Source organism: Centrocercus urophasianus, unplaced genomic scaffold (assembly GCF_019232065.1).
Source record: "Centrocercus urophasianus isolate 14NV4802_14NV808 unplaced genomic scaffold, USGS_Curo_1.0 seq_13, whole genome shotgun sequence".
Classification (NCBI taxonomy): Eukaryota; Metazoa; Chordata; class Aves; order Galliformes; family Phasianidae; genus Centrocercus; species Centrocercus urophasianus.
The window spans coordinates 44,017,471-44,032,226 of NW_024884475.1; the positions used below are offsets into that span (position 1 = coordinate 44,017,471).

The 14,756-nt window shown below is 41.2% G+C and overlaps 1 protein-coding gene across 4 annotated transcripts in view; it reads left to right on the top strand.

The window, feature by feature from the left end:
• Positions 1 to 14,756, top strand: part of PTPN13 (protein tyrosine phosphatase non-receptor type 13) — a 107,187-nt gene that overhangs the window by 60,861 nt on the left and 31,570 nt on the right. For all 4 annotated transcript variants that reach the window (XM_042812601.1, XM_042812604.1, XM_042812603.1 and 1 more), the window contains exons 9-17: positions 1,120 to 1,219; positions 8,517 to 8,739; positions 10,250 to 10,324; positions 10,434 to 10,608; positions 11,618 to 11,771; positions 11,922 to 12,060; positions 12,484 to 12,636; positions 13,934 to 14,116; positions 14,535 to 14,697. In XM_042812601.1, the coding sequence (XP_042668535.1) occupies positions 1,120 to 1,219; positions 8,517 to 8,739; positions 10,250 to 10,324; positions 10,434 to 10,608; positions 11,618 to 11,771; positions 11,922 to 12,060; positions 12,484 to 12,636; positions 13,934 to 14,116; positions 14,535 to 14,697 (1,365 nt within the window). The remainder of the gene's footprint in view (positions 1 to 1,119; positions 1,220 to 8,516; positions 8,740 to 10,249; positions 10,325 to 10,433; positions 10,609 to 11,617; positions 11,772 to 11,921; positions 12,061 to 12,483; positions 12,637 to 13,933; positions 14,117 to 14,534; positions 14,698 to 14,756) is intronic.

Sequence of the window (14,756 nt, forward strand, 5' to 3'; positions counted from 1 at the left end):
AACCATTTCATCAAAATGTAAAAAGAAAACAGTAGCCAAGAAAAATGAGTACAGCTGTCCTGTGTGTGTTCTGTATGCGCTGCTCACCCAGCCTCTCTGTACACACCACTCTCAGCTTTCCTCATGTTTTTGGCTGTCATCCTCCTAAATGCTGAGCCAGAGCCTAGGAAGTAGAAGCAAGCAGCAAGTAACAATCTTGGTCTCGAGGCACGGCTCCTGTAACTCACTTTGGTTCCATGTCTTGCCATTCGGACCAGGCTGCTTGAGAATATCTGCCCAAAGCCAAAAATTTCTGAGGTCTGTACTGCTGAGAGAGAGCTACTTTTGGTTGCCTGCACTGCTGGGTTCAGCAAAACAGCTGTAATGTAAAGAACAATTTCAAAGTCTGCATGACCAAGAGCCCTCCTGCTGCCTTTGTTCATTGTGGGTACAATCAGAGACAAAAGCAAAATGCTTTGCAAAATCACATCCTAAGTGTAGAATCCCAGTGCTGCTGCAGAGGACTTATCAGCAAAAGAGATGACTTGTCAACAGGAAAGCAACTAAGTCTATTACCAAAAAGAGGAAAGAATGACCACTATTTCATAAATCATAGAAAAGTGTCAGATTTCAGAGACAGAAATTAAACACAGTAGCTCAGCAGTATTCTGGTTTCCTACTTCCCTTCCTGTGAACTGTAGCACTGCTCCTTACCTAGCTGCTCTGTTTCTGCTCCTGAGCAGTTTTTTATGGTGTCTCTACCACTTTACATTTTGCGACTGAAAAAAAAAACACTGCATGCTGCAAAGATGTGTCTGCATTTGTGTGCGGTTTTGTGGTTTTGATTGACTGGGGTTTTCTTGCTGTTTTTTTTTTTTTTTTTAATTAGTCTTGCCTTAGTCTTCTTCCTCAAAGAGCTTGTGGTATTGTTACCTTCATTGGAGGAAGCAGTAAGATCTCTGAGAACTGAAATGACTGCATAATGGTTGCGTGTCTAATATCAGGAACATAGAAACCAGATTCCCCCTAAGTTGTCTTTGAGGAAAATCCAATTAATCTCTGCTAAGTCCTTAATTTTAGATGGGATTGCTCCTTATGCTTTGTTGCCCAGTCCTATACTAATTTGTTTTGGTTTGCCAGTGAGAAGAAATGAGGGATTCAAGAGAGATGATGCCAGTACTGCTTTGCCAGGTGCTGATGATATCTCCACATCGAGTCAAGCTCATTCTCAGAGGGCAAGGTAAGCCATGTGAAGGCAATGTGTCTTGGAATGCTCAATCTCTATCAGAGAAATCACTGTAAATCTGCGAGCAAATTTTTCATGGGCTTCTGTGTAACATTAGTAAACTGCATGTTGCATACTGCAATCAGAATAAGTCTCACCATACACTGTGGTATAGAGGTAACTATAACAGCTGGGATTCTAAACTCAGATCCTATATTTATTCAAGACAGGGTTGCACTCTGTCTTAATGCTATATCTGATAAAGGTCAGAGCTTGTGTACTGCTTGAAAATACTGAAATCATTTGTATTTTGATTATACTTTTCTAAAAGTTTTAGAAAGTATTGATATCAGTAAGTATTATTTTGAAGCGTGCACACTTAATAATGGAAGTATAATATATAATTGCTTTAAAATAAGCCATATCCGTGTAGTTGCTTCATTGACAAGCACTTGGTTTCTGTTGGTGTTGCATTATTGTCTTTTTGCTTTTGTGTAACCTTAGCACTGACTAGGTAGGCCCATTTAGTAACTACTTCTGCTTTCTGAACTGCCTTTTACCATTATATATATTGGAATGTTAAATCTATACATTGTTGTGTTTTTTGTTTTTTTTAATTTATTTTACAAATCCTGTTCATCAATACTGCTTTATAAAGTGAGTTCTACTTTGTACTACGCCTTAGTACAGCAACAGCTGCTCTGACCATACCTGCTGGGTTCTGTGAGTGCCTCTATCATAAGTGCTTGAACATCTTTCAGACATGAACCTCTTAGATGGAAAATGTTTTTTTTGTCTCTGTCAGATGCTGAGTTACCTTGCAGTACTTGACCAAAATGATTGAAATTGCTTTTATTGTGGAAATGGGAGGCCGGGATATGTTTCCTTTTTTCACTGCAGCAACAACAGCCATCTCAACAGCCTTCTGTTTTGTTTGGGATGGCTCAGGGGAATGAGGGCTCAATATTTTAGGATATTTATAACTTTTTATCATGGTGTTTCAGAGTACACTTGAATCTGAGAGACAGGATGTCTCAGGAGCAGAGGCAAGCAAACCATGCACTCAGAGCAGTACAGACGGCTACAGGTTCCACTCAACATACACACCCTCACACACATACAGGTGTCCATTTTAGATAATCCCCATGAGCTGGAAGCAGAAACTCCCTAAGCAAGTGTACTGTTACTTACCAACCCTTGAGAGATTGCAAACTGCCGAAAAGGAGAGAGAAGGAAGATGCTGGTAGTGCCAGCAGGCGACCCCTGCTTCAGAGTGCACTTTTCTTCTCTCTTCCACCGCAGCCTCTCTTCTGCTTTTATTCTCCTCAGGGTCTGCATGGTTTTTTACACCTGCATGCTGCATCCACGCAGCCAATGTGTGATGCAGAGCCCAAGTGGAACACTTGCTTGCAAAACTAGTCTTTGCTAAAACAAGATAAACTACCATGGTCAGCTCTCTCTATAAAACGTGATATTTGGGGCTTACAGCCACAAACATCAGTTCCCTTAAAACTGCCAAAATACTTTGTTCCATCCCAGGATCATTCTTCAGTCAAGGGATGTTATTTTGGCCTGCAGGGTGCTGTGCATGGCTAAGAGCCATGCTCTGACTATGGAGATTAAAATGAAGGAACACGGACTTCCTACACTGCAGTACGTGCCCCGAGTGCATCTGAGTGAGCCAGGGTCTAAGATGATCTGTGAGGGGAGTGCAGATTAGCAAAAGAAAGGTGACTTGGAAGCATTACTTGGTCTGCTGAGATGATGCATTGCTTTCTTAACACTTTCACTGTGCCTGAAAACTGTAAATTGTTTAGAAGTATTTGTGTTGGCAAATATATATAATGGCTTTTCTTGTAGTGGAAAAGTATTTAAGCATTGCTTAGTTGGGTGAATACTTCTTTGGTGGTTGGAATGCATGTAACACTGGCAAATGGTGGAATCATTTGAGTTGGAAAGGACCCTTAAAGATCATCTAGTCCAACTCCCCTGTGATGAACATTTGCAGTTAGGAACATATGCAGTTAGATCAGAGCCCCATCCAGACTGACCTTGAATGTCTCCAAGGATGGAGCTTTTACTACCTCTATGGACAACTGTGTGAGTGCTTCAACACCATCCTTGTATAAAAAAATTCTTTCTTGTATCCAGTCTAAATCTACTCTTTTTTAGTTTGAAACCATTCCCCCTTGTCCTGTCACAACAGACCCTGCTGAAGAGTCTGTCCCCTTCTTTTTTTATAGCACCCTTTTGCATTTTGAAAGCCTATTATCAAGTCCCCCCCTGAGCTTTTTCTTCTCCATGCTTGAACAGTCTCAGCTCTCTCAGCCTGTCCCTATAAAAGTGGTGTTCCCTTGGATCATTTTTGTGGCCCTCCTCTGGATGCAATCTAACAGGTCCATGTCTCTCCCATACTGAGGACTCCAGATCCAGACACAGTACTCCAGGTGAGGCCTCATCAGTACAGAGTAGAGGGGCAGGATTACCTCCCTTTCTGCTGACCACGCTTCTTTGGATGCAGCCCAGGATATGGTTGGCTTTCTGGGCTGTGAATGCACATTGCTGGCTTGTGTCCAGCTTGCCATCTACCAGTGTATCCAAGTCTTTTTGGTTGGACAGTCTCTGTCCTTATAACCCCCAGCTTGTACTAATAGTGAGAGTTGCCATGATGCAGGCACAAGAACAGGAGGTGATAAAGAGTAAAAGGCTCTACATTTCTGCTTCCAGTTGTATGCTGCCCCAGCACTGCACTAGAATGGCCAAACAGTTCACTTAGCACTACGTGCACAGAGTGAGCTCAGAGCTTTCTTTACTCCTTTGCCTTGTTTCTTTCTTTCTTGATGAGCACTCTGAAATCAGCCCTGTTTTCACAGTGGGTTTGAATTCACAGAATCACTGAGGTTGGAAAAGACCTACAAGATCATCCAGTCCAACCATCACCAATAGTTCAACTCATGAAAGCTGCCAGTTCAACACTATGGCTGTGCTTAATGGAGAGCCAGCAGTAATTGGTGGATACTGATAGAGAACTTTTATTTCTGTTTGCAAAATATTTCAGAAACTGACTGTAGTGTGTGATATGGAAGCGAATCACACTGCTGTCAACGAATCAGGCCCTTATGGAAGTGAAAGTGCTACCATTAAAGATTGCAGACTTTCTCATGGTTCATTTTACAGTGTATCATTTCACTTTAAGAAGTGCTTTTAATAGAGCTGGTTTGTGTACATGTGGAATTTTGAAGAAAACTAGTACTCTGTACTTACAGCATGGAATCGTCTACTGCTTAGCAATGGTGTGAACCTTGCACTGATGAAATTCTCCAGTCTTTCTCCAAGGCCTGGTATTCATTTGAGTCTGCTGGTGTTGTTTGGCTTCATACCTGTGCCTGTGCTAAAAGATGCTGTTCTACAATTGCATGAGAAATGGCATAGAAGGGTACCACAAGTTCCTTACTGATTTCTATACTTGTCCCCCCATTTCCTTAGGCTAAAAAAAGCTTTTTCTGCTGAAGAACCAGAAGAATAATTATAGTCAAGGTTTTAAAAATGTCTCAACTCTTGAAAGCAAATCTTACATTTTTCTAGACCCACTGCAAAACAGCAAAGCAGCTAGGAGCAGAATTTGTTCCTACAATAATAGTTTGATAATATCTCCGTTAATTACATGAGCTGAATGGAAAGCAGAGCTGGCTAACTCCTTCTTTGTTGTTCTCCAACTGCTGCTAAAGCTTTGCAGTTCTATGCAATGTAGAAAGGAGTACCATCAAAGATGGCAACAGAATTCAGCGGGGGAATCTGGGGAAATATTCACTGTTTGTATCCAGAATATTGCATGTTGCTTCTTCAGAATGTTCTGTGCTGATGAAGACGTGGCTTTTCTGACTTCAGAAACGCTCTTTCAAAGTAAAGTACTTGCTGACAAATAGTTTTAAGAAGCACATTCTCTTAAGTTTTTAGGTTTTGGCTGATCATTTGATTTCAGAGTCTCGGGCATTATGTGACTGAATCCATAGCTTGAATTCTTTCAGCAGCTGGGAGCAGTTTTAGTGCTCAGAGATACCATCTATACTTCAGTGCATTTTAAATGTACTGCTACTGTAGCATGTCATTAGAGACAGTCTGTTTAATTACCTGTGGAATGAACCTCGTACAATTGAGGTATAGCAAATGAGGGAATCTGGATTAAAGGGAACCTGCAGCCAATGCTAAGCAAGCAGTAAAGCTGCTCATTTGCCAGGCTGTGGGACTCATGCTGCAGCCTGCTCCTGAGCTAGCAGGAGCCATCATTTTTTTTTTTTTAGTAGTTTTAGAGTAAGGTGAAACCCTTCTTGTGTTCTGTCACTGCTGTTACCCTTTGAACTTCTCAGAATGCTTTCCTTGTGGCAATGGATTGTGCCTGTTTTTCGTCTTTGCTTCTTGTATTTCTGTTTTTTGTCCTTTTTTCTCTTTTTCCTCCTTCACTATTTCTTCCTTTTTCTCTCCAGGAGCAGCTGCTGACACGGATCTTTTCCTTCTGTTCCCTTTCCTTCCCTTCTCCACTACATTCCATGTGCATCTCCATCCTCTCCTACCCAAACGCATCACTCTTTTTCCGTCTCTTCCTGACCTTCCCATTGCATTATCACAGAATGTCCACCCGCTTCCCTTCTTCCAGCCTCCTCCTCTGACCCAATCTGTGCTAATTCTTGGTAAGTACACTGGCTGAGGTTCTATATACACTTGCTGCTTTTGGAGTTGGCCATCTGCATGATGGCTTGCCTGCCATCTGTGGATTAATGAGCAGCTGTAGGGCTGTGATTTGCACTCAAACAGATCAAAATGCAGAGCAGAAACCAAGTGCTTGCCTCATGGGGAACCAGAGGAAAAACACTTTTATCTGCTATGCTATCTGTCAGGAATGGAATTTGGAGTTTTTGGTGGGAGTAATAATAATACCTGCGTGTTCCACATTTCTCGGAAGTGCTCTGCCTGTATCTGTCAATGGTATCTTCTCTACTGACTAAAGAGAGGTGCAGTCCTGGTCTTGGAAACCTGAGGGTGGACTGTACTCCACCTTCCAGTGAAAGTTGTCTGCCTGAGCCTGGCATTGTTGCATTTAGCCGAGATGTCAATTTGCTTTCTCGAAGTGATGACAACGTTTGTATCCTGCACCAGGAAAATGCTTGAAGCTCTACATTTTTTGAGCTTCCTCCCACTTGCCCCCATGCACTATTTCAGAAAAATGCATGCAAGTTAAAAAGACACAGCAGAGTAAGGATACTATTTTGTACAGTAACTTCTGCTTGCTGTTGCATATGTCTGCATGCTATTGGAAAGGCACTTTTTTCAGCAGTTGGCATTTTCACTCATGTGAAAGTGCTTTCAGATAAAGCCAGTTGCAACATGTCTCACTTTTTCATATCATCTTTGATAATTCATAGATACTTGTGTTCAGAAGGTGGTTTGGTTTGGTTTTGTGTTGTGTTGTGTTTTGTTTTTTTTTTCATTTCGGAGCCCATCCTTAAACCTTGATCTGGAGAACGCTCATGGGCATATTTAAGTAACTTCATTGTGAATATTCCCACGTACGTTGATCTTAATAAACCTCCTTTCTGCAAAAAGCTGAGATTGCGCACAAGTCCCTGCAGGTCTGGGGCCTTTCCACATTGCTGTGTCCTTTTGGGCACACATGATTAAGTCTGTTGCAGTGAGGAGCAGAGGAGGGAAAAGGGGAGCGCTCTTTTGAAGGCCCAGAATAGTGGGGAGGATAATGGGTTAAACGTGAACATGATTCTTCATTATTCCTCAAGAACTTCCCCGAGATTCCATTTGAGGATTCAGTGTTATTTTGCTTTGTTCTTGACACATCTTTGCCATTTCATTGTTCGGACTTTTCCGCTGTAATATAAATTGTATTTTAAGACTGCTTTTGTCTTGTGTGTTTATCAGCCAATGAAACTTCAATCTCAGGACATTTCAGAGGATGTTCTGTGTTGTTTTCACTTCAGGCATTGTTTACAAACTGTGCTGTGTGATGGTGGAAGTCAATTTGATGTCACTCCCACAGATTATCACAGAGAGTGGTGCTGTCTGCAAAGAGACATTTTCTTTTACTTTTTAATTGATTTGTTCATCAAACACATTTGGGTTCTGATAAGAAGCAGCTGTATAAATTGTTGTGTCCTAAAAAGTCTCTGTAACCTCTGTAAATGGCCTTCTTACTACCAAGAGCTCTACATTGGTGTCAGTGCAGGACTTGATTTTACATTTATCCGTATTCTTGAACTTCAGTGCAGAGATATAAAGGATTCAGAAGACTTTCCATGTTTTTCCTTTAGAGTGCCATCAAATCTGGCTTAGCTTAGAATTAGAATTATTAACACAACTAATGATGGGTTGTTAGCAAAGTGAACTCAGCTTGCTGTTGTGCCAGGTGCCTTTGTTAAATGTGCTTTTTGGTGGATGAAAGTTCTGTTAGGGTCCCCTACCTACTTCTGTTTAAAAATCGTCTCTGTCTAATTCTCTATACAGGAAAACATTATTTTTTCTTGGGTTAGGATTTCTAAAGAAGCCTGGATACATTTGTGTTGAGTTTCAGGTTTAGAAATGTTTTTCCTTGTGTATGGGAGACAGGAAGAGGAGTGAATTTTTTTTTTCACTTTTTTTTTTTTTTTTTTTTTGCGTTTCCAAACATCCTGATTTTCAAATAAAAAACGGCGTCCATCCACCCAAAATGGGATATGACTTTCTTTCCAAATGAAAATAGATGAAGCTGTCAGGACATTTGCTGATATGAGAACCAAAAGCTAATTTTCTGTTTTCTCAGAAATAGTGGGATTTTTGATTTCGCTTGCTTGCTTTTTTTTTTTTTTTTTTTCAGCTGCTTCATTTAGCCTCTTTTATTATTACCATGTTTGTGTGTCAGTGAAGCCATTTCTAGCATTTTAAAAGAAACGTTTTTTTTTCTGTTAGAAAAAGATGATGAAAACATTTAATTATTCTATTTAGAATAACTTAGAATGCTGATATGTATACAGTGTCATGTAGTTTTCAGACTGCATTTGAGCATTTATTTTTATACAAATAAATGACAGTTTGCAGGTGCAGTTTCTGCAAACTGTCGGCATGTTCTACTCATTTTCCATACTGATTGTTTGCTGTTTCAGTCTGGATGTGCTATGTTTATCTCCTGGCTGCTGAATAAAGGTTGAGTTTAATGCAGTATTTGTTAGTGGCCTGTTGATGTTCCTGGTTTTTCACTTTGGGAAGCACTTAATGGAGAAGAATGTCTGATTCCTACTGGTAATGACTTTTATCCCCTCGGACTGTATAGCAGGCAGCATGAAGCACCATTTGAAGGCAATCTCGTCAGTCAAGAAGCGATGCTAAAGCGCCAGGAAGAAGAAATGCTGCAGTTGCAGGCTCGTATGGCTCTCAGGCAGTCCCGGCCCAACCTCTACCCTGGAGATGCAATCAGGTCCTCCATGCTGGACATCACCAGAGATCCGCTTAGAGAAATAGCCCTGGAAACAGCCATGACTCAAAGGAAACTGAGGGTAATGCCTTGATCTCAGGTGGACTCCTGTATTCTTTGAAACAGAGCAGTGTCTCAGCTGAAACTGAAGTATGTGGGATTCATAAATCAGATCCTGTAATAAGCAATCATCAGTAGTTTGGTGCTGCTTTGTAGGAGAGACTTGGGAGATCTTGTAGTATTAGCAAGCTGGTAGGCAAACTCAGCATCAAAAGATAATGAAACAAACAGCAAGACACAATTGAACATGTGTTGAGTACTACAGTACCCCAACAAGAGCAAGGTGCATTTTTCTCTTGTATCCTGTGGTGTTTTTAACCAGTTCTGTTTGTATTGGTTTCCCTTAGCAGAACGTGGATGTGTTCCACCACCTTCAGAGATTGTGAAATTAACAAACTGGGGAGGTAAAGACACACCAAGAGGATATGTTTACTCTTGGGTTCATCCTGAAGCATCGTGCAAGCTCCCCTTTCCTTTCCTAGCTTTTGCTGGGAAAAGGAAAAGTGGATGAAGTATGAGATGAAAGAGGAAGAGGGAGACAGAGATATAGGCAGATGGAGCACTGATTGTTGGAATAGATGGCAATTTGATGCCCCCTGGTGCTGCTTTCAGTTCACTGGATTCTTCTGGTTTGAATGGGAAAATGTGACTCGGGACTTACACATGAATTTGCTGTTCCCTAATGCAGAGCTTGTCTCCCGATGCTCATTTGTCTCCAGTCCCAGCACTCTGGCTAGTTTGTTCACCTAGGCCCGCCCTTACCAACAATTATTTGGATGAAACTTGGCCTGTTCCTCAGGGTGCTATCAGTATTGAAATCAGTATTGTGCAGATGTTTTCTTTTAAGTGTGTGGACAGGTTAAGCTCTCTTATAATTCCCAGGAATAACCAACAAAATACTTGTTTTCTTACAGGTAGGCAGATACTGGCCAGAATCTCTGCATGAACCTAGCAGGCAGAATTAGACTGAACCATTTTAGCCTTTAGGAAAGGGGAGGTGGGTGTTGCAGGCAGAAGTTTGCTGAGGCAGAGTTGCCATCAGCACAGTAGACCTTCTCAAATGTCAAGCAACTGATGATTGAAAGAAACTCAAATGATCCTGATATGCAACGTGTGCCTTGTGTTTTCAAGGAAGACAAAATAATATTGAAATCCTAGCTTTTTGCCCACAAAAGGAAGGAGAACATTTATAGTGGTAATGTCGTCAACAGCATGGCTTGCCAGTGTATCTGGCATGCATGTGGGCAAAATGAGATTGTTCAAACCAACCAGCTATTGGCAGGAATTCCTTGCAATTTTCCCATTTCAGCTGTCAGTTCCTATTTAGTGCGTAAGCAGAAGGGCAAGAGTTTACAGAATCACAGAATGGCCAGAGTTGGAAGGGACCTCAAGGATCATGAATCTCCAACCCCCCTGCCACATGCAGGGCTGCCAACCTCCCCATTTAGTACTAGACCAGGCTGCCCAGTTTACCGTGCCTCTGTCTCTTGCTCCAGTAATGCAGTATTCATTCATACTCTCGTGCTTTGCAGAATTTTTTTGGCCCTGAGTTTGTGAAAATGACGATTGAACCATTCATCTCCTTGGATCTGCCAAAGTCTATCTTGGTAAGAGAGGGGCTGCTGAGCAGGTGGTGACAGGGAAAATACATTTAACCAACAAATGCACCTTAACCATGAGCGTGAACATTGGGATATTTTGTTTCACCAAATGCAGACAAAGAAAGGGAAGAATGATGATACAAGGAGGAAAGTAAATGTGATGCTTTTAAGTGGACAGAAACTGGAGCTGACCTGTGACACTAAAACAATATGTAAAGATGTCTTTGATATGGTTGTTGCCCATATTGGCTTAGTGGAGCATCACTTATTTGGACTGGCTACTTTAAAAGGTAAGAATAAAAATTTTCTGGAGCAGATAGGTACAGAACAATGAGAGCTAACTACAGGATGTTGGAAATAATTGGAGGCTGCCTGGCATGTACAGAGACGCCACTTTGAGTTACACACTCTTGTATGAGGCAAGATACATTCCTCAGGAAAGAAAGTGTTTATTCAGTAAAAGCCTACATTTGTCTGAGTAACAGCATCTCAGCTAGTTCTTCTCGGTTGCTGAGTGTTCTTTGATACTGTTTGTTGCCTTCATGTGTGTTGCTGTCTAGTGCCCTACTGAAGATGTAAGCTGGGTTTTCTTGGTATGTTCTCACAGCCTTTGGGAGGCAGTCCACAGGCATGCTGGGGCAAAGGGTAGGGCCTCTTGTACAGAGTAAATTGCCTTCAGACTGAATGAATTTGTTTCTGAACTGTTCATTTTCTACTGTTAGAACAGACCAGATGTTGGACTTCACTTTCCCCAAAGGGGAGAAGATCACTTTGGCAGCACTAATGTATCGAGACCCACGTTTCCTGTTTTTGTGTCTAGCAGGATATCGCAGAACTGTAGCACTCAGAGTTCTGGCATGAGTCAGAAAACCTGAGCAGCCTGAGAGCCTTCTTCGTCTCTACTTGGCTCCCAGTGCCTTTGGCAATTCAGCCATGAAAACATTTTGCAGAAGTGTAAATTGGACATAAATAGTAAGGGAGGGAGGGAGTGACAGATTAGGAATTCCTTTGGGTTAAGAAATTTGAAGGACACCATGGTGCCTGATTCATAGCTGTCATGAAAGTTGTTTTTTTCTTTTTCTGCTCTCATACTCTTTTGTTAACTAAAAAATTATTTCTACGGCTGTTCCTCAGTGTTCCCTTCAATAGCCATTGTGCTTACAAGCCACTGTCAGGGCAGTAAGGTTTTCTGATGGCTGAACTGAATTCCAGAATTGGAAATCTAGTCCTGATCCTCCAACTGGAAAAATGTCTTTGTTCTGTTTTTACCCGTCTCCTTTTCTTTAATGTTCATGGCAGACAATGAGTTTTTCTTCGTTGATCCTGACATAAAGCTGAGTAAAGTAGCCCCAGAAGGATGGAAAGAAGAGTCGAAGAAAAAGAACAAGCCTCCTGTCAACTTCACTCTGTTTTTTCGCATCAAGTTTTTTGTGGATGATGTCAGTCTTATCCAGTGAGTGTATGAACATCCTTTTAACCTCTTAAGCTCTAAGCTTATAGACATAAATTGAATATTTATCAAGCACTCCAAACTCCCTAAAAATAAGAGTAGCAAAGATTGTGGGTTTTTGTGTGTTTTCTTCTTTTTTTTTTTTCCTTCTAGGCATACTCTCACTTGTCACCAGTATTACCTGCAGCTGCGGAAGGACATCCTGGAAGACAGGATGCACTGTGATGATGAGACAGCCTTATTGTTGGCATCCCTAGCTCTTCAAGCTGAGTATGGAGATTACCAGGCAGAGGTACACCATCAGTTTCATCTCTGAGAAATGATGTTTTTGCTGCTTAATAAAAGAGTGAACTGTGAGCTACCGTTCATGCTTTGCAGTTCCGCTCTGGACAGGAAAGTCAGCCAATGTGTTGTTGGCAATTGTAGTTTTCATATAATCTAGCGGAGAATAGATGTGGGACTGTTGTGGAACCTAGTTCAAGATCCAAGTTTTGAACCCTCCCTATTTGGTGGAGATGGATTCACGCTTGAATAGGCCTTCAAAGTGTAAGTGAAATTAAGCTCTTGGTCAGCACTGGGATGCAGAATCCCTCCTCTTACTCAGTCTAAGTTCACAGATCTGTAATTCTGTTTAAAATCAGTCTTTATGTTTCAGTCACATCCATATAGTCCATAGCATATAGAGACACTGTCACAAAAATGCTTTGTGTTGTAGGTGCACGGCATGTCATATTTCAGACTAGAACACTATGTCCCAGCTAGAGTGATGGAGAAACTGGATACATCCTACATCAAGGAAGAGTTGCCAAAGTTGCATAGCACTTACGTGGGCGCTTCTGAGAAAGAGATAGAATTAGAATTCTTGAAGGTAAGTGATAGTGCTTTGTTTCCTTCATCAGACTTTAAAATTCCTTTTGAGAAGATGAGTGCATGGACTTCAAGTGAAATAGAGGAAAACAGCTGGAAAGGAAGGAAGCTGAAAACATCTTCTCAAGAGATTGATTGTTACAAGTGAAAAGAAATCATGATTGATAGGAGAGAAATCCTTTCACTGTTTTTTTCCACTGTCAGTATTCTTGGTGCTTTAGCTTAAATGCAGTAGTTAAAAGCAACTACTGATCCTCATGTTTATTCCAAAGGAAGCTCTGATTATAATGCAGCACATCCTGCATTTCTTTCATGTTTTGGTTTTTTTTTTCATCTTGTGTGGAGGATGGGGGGAACGAATTTAAATAAGGAAAAGTTTTGTTACAGCTCATATCTTTTGTGCTGCTTGAGATACTTGGTTTGAAGCAAGCCAGAAGCATTGCTGAGCAGACTTCCTTGTGCAGACAGCCTGTAGAATGATAGGAAGACTGCATATAATCACAGAATACTTGGTTTATTCTAAAAGAGCCAATTGAGAAATGTAATTAAGGATTTTGCTGCTGTTGCTCATGAGATAGAGATCAGATGCTGCCTTGACTCAATGCCTGAAAATGAATTTAGCAGGTGAGAGTTTGCAATTAAGGCACTGGATAACAATGACATCTGCATTTTCACTGTCACTTTGAGACCACAGTGGCAGAGGTAATCTCAACTGTTGCTCATTTGGCAGAAATGTTCCTGTAATTACTAGAAATTATGCTGAGCAGGAGCTGGAAACTTGATCCTAGTTGAATCTAGACTGACCAGTGTTGGGGTAGAGAGAGCAGTAGGATTTCCTTGGCTGATACATTACAACAGTCCCTTCAGCAATGACTGAAGAGACAGCTAGAATGAATGAGAGCAAAGTGAGCAGAATTACTTTTTTCGGCAGTCTTTGCTGACATCACAAAATGAGATCTGATTCTGCATTTAAGAAATGTATTCACACACCAAATGCATCTGACTGGTTACAATTCACTTCTAGAAATTAGTTTGTGGAAAGTTCAATTTACCCAGAAATTTTTATTCGTACTTCAGTTGTGAGATTTTAGATGAATCCTTGATTCATGTGCTGTGGCATTGGGCACATAAAGCCATCCAGAACAGCTTGTATTCTGTGTCTTTGCTTTTGTAACATCTGTGCACTGTGTACAGTCAATCTCAGAGGAAGCTTTTCTCCAAAATTCGCCTATATAAATAATACTTGCGATATCCTTCACTTCAGACCCTTAGAATTGTTATTGCATTGATCCATACAGCTGTGTCAGAGGCTCACAGAGTATGGCGTTCACCTTCATCACGTGTTACCCGAGAAGAGATCCCAGACAGGCATCCTGCTGGGAGTGTGCTCCAGAGGAGTCGTTATCTTTGAGGTTCACAATGGTGCCCGCACTCCTGTGCTGCGCTTCCCATGGAGAGAGACAAAAAAAATTTCCTTCAGTGTAAGTCAATCTCTTACCCTGTACCTCTGTGTGTCCCTTTCTGTTTGTATCTCCAAATCCTGTTTCTTTGTGTTCATTATTTCTGCAAATTACGCTGCTGTTCTACAGCATAATCTGTGACTGTCTTGTGTGGCTGAGCCATGAAAACAGTACTTCTGGCTCCCATAACTTATTGGAAGCTATGCCCATTTCTTCTATATTAAGGTTTTCAGTAGCAGACTGATTAATAATAAGGTGCCATCTCAGTAGCTTTAAAATGCTTCTCTGTAAAGCTCAAATTACTTTCACTCCCTATGCATTTCTCCAGTCAGTGCGTTTTCTTCAGGAAAATTTGAATGCAATTGTGCACTAGTAAATAAAAAATTATTCTTAGGGTAGAAGAAATCACCATCTTAAACTTTTTTTTCCCATCATGTAGAAGAAGAAAATAACATTGCAGAACACATCGGATGGTATCAAGCATTCCTTTCAGACTGACAACAGTAAAACCTGTCAGTACCTTTTGCATCTCTGCTCTTCCCAGCATAAGTTCCAGCTGCAGATGAGAACCAGGCAGAGCAACCAGGACACTCAGGACATTGGTAAGGATGCCACAACAATCTTCATGTGCTTTTATAAGAAGAAAAGCTGGATTTCAGCT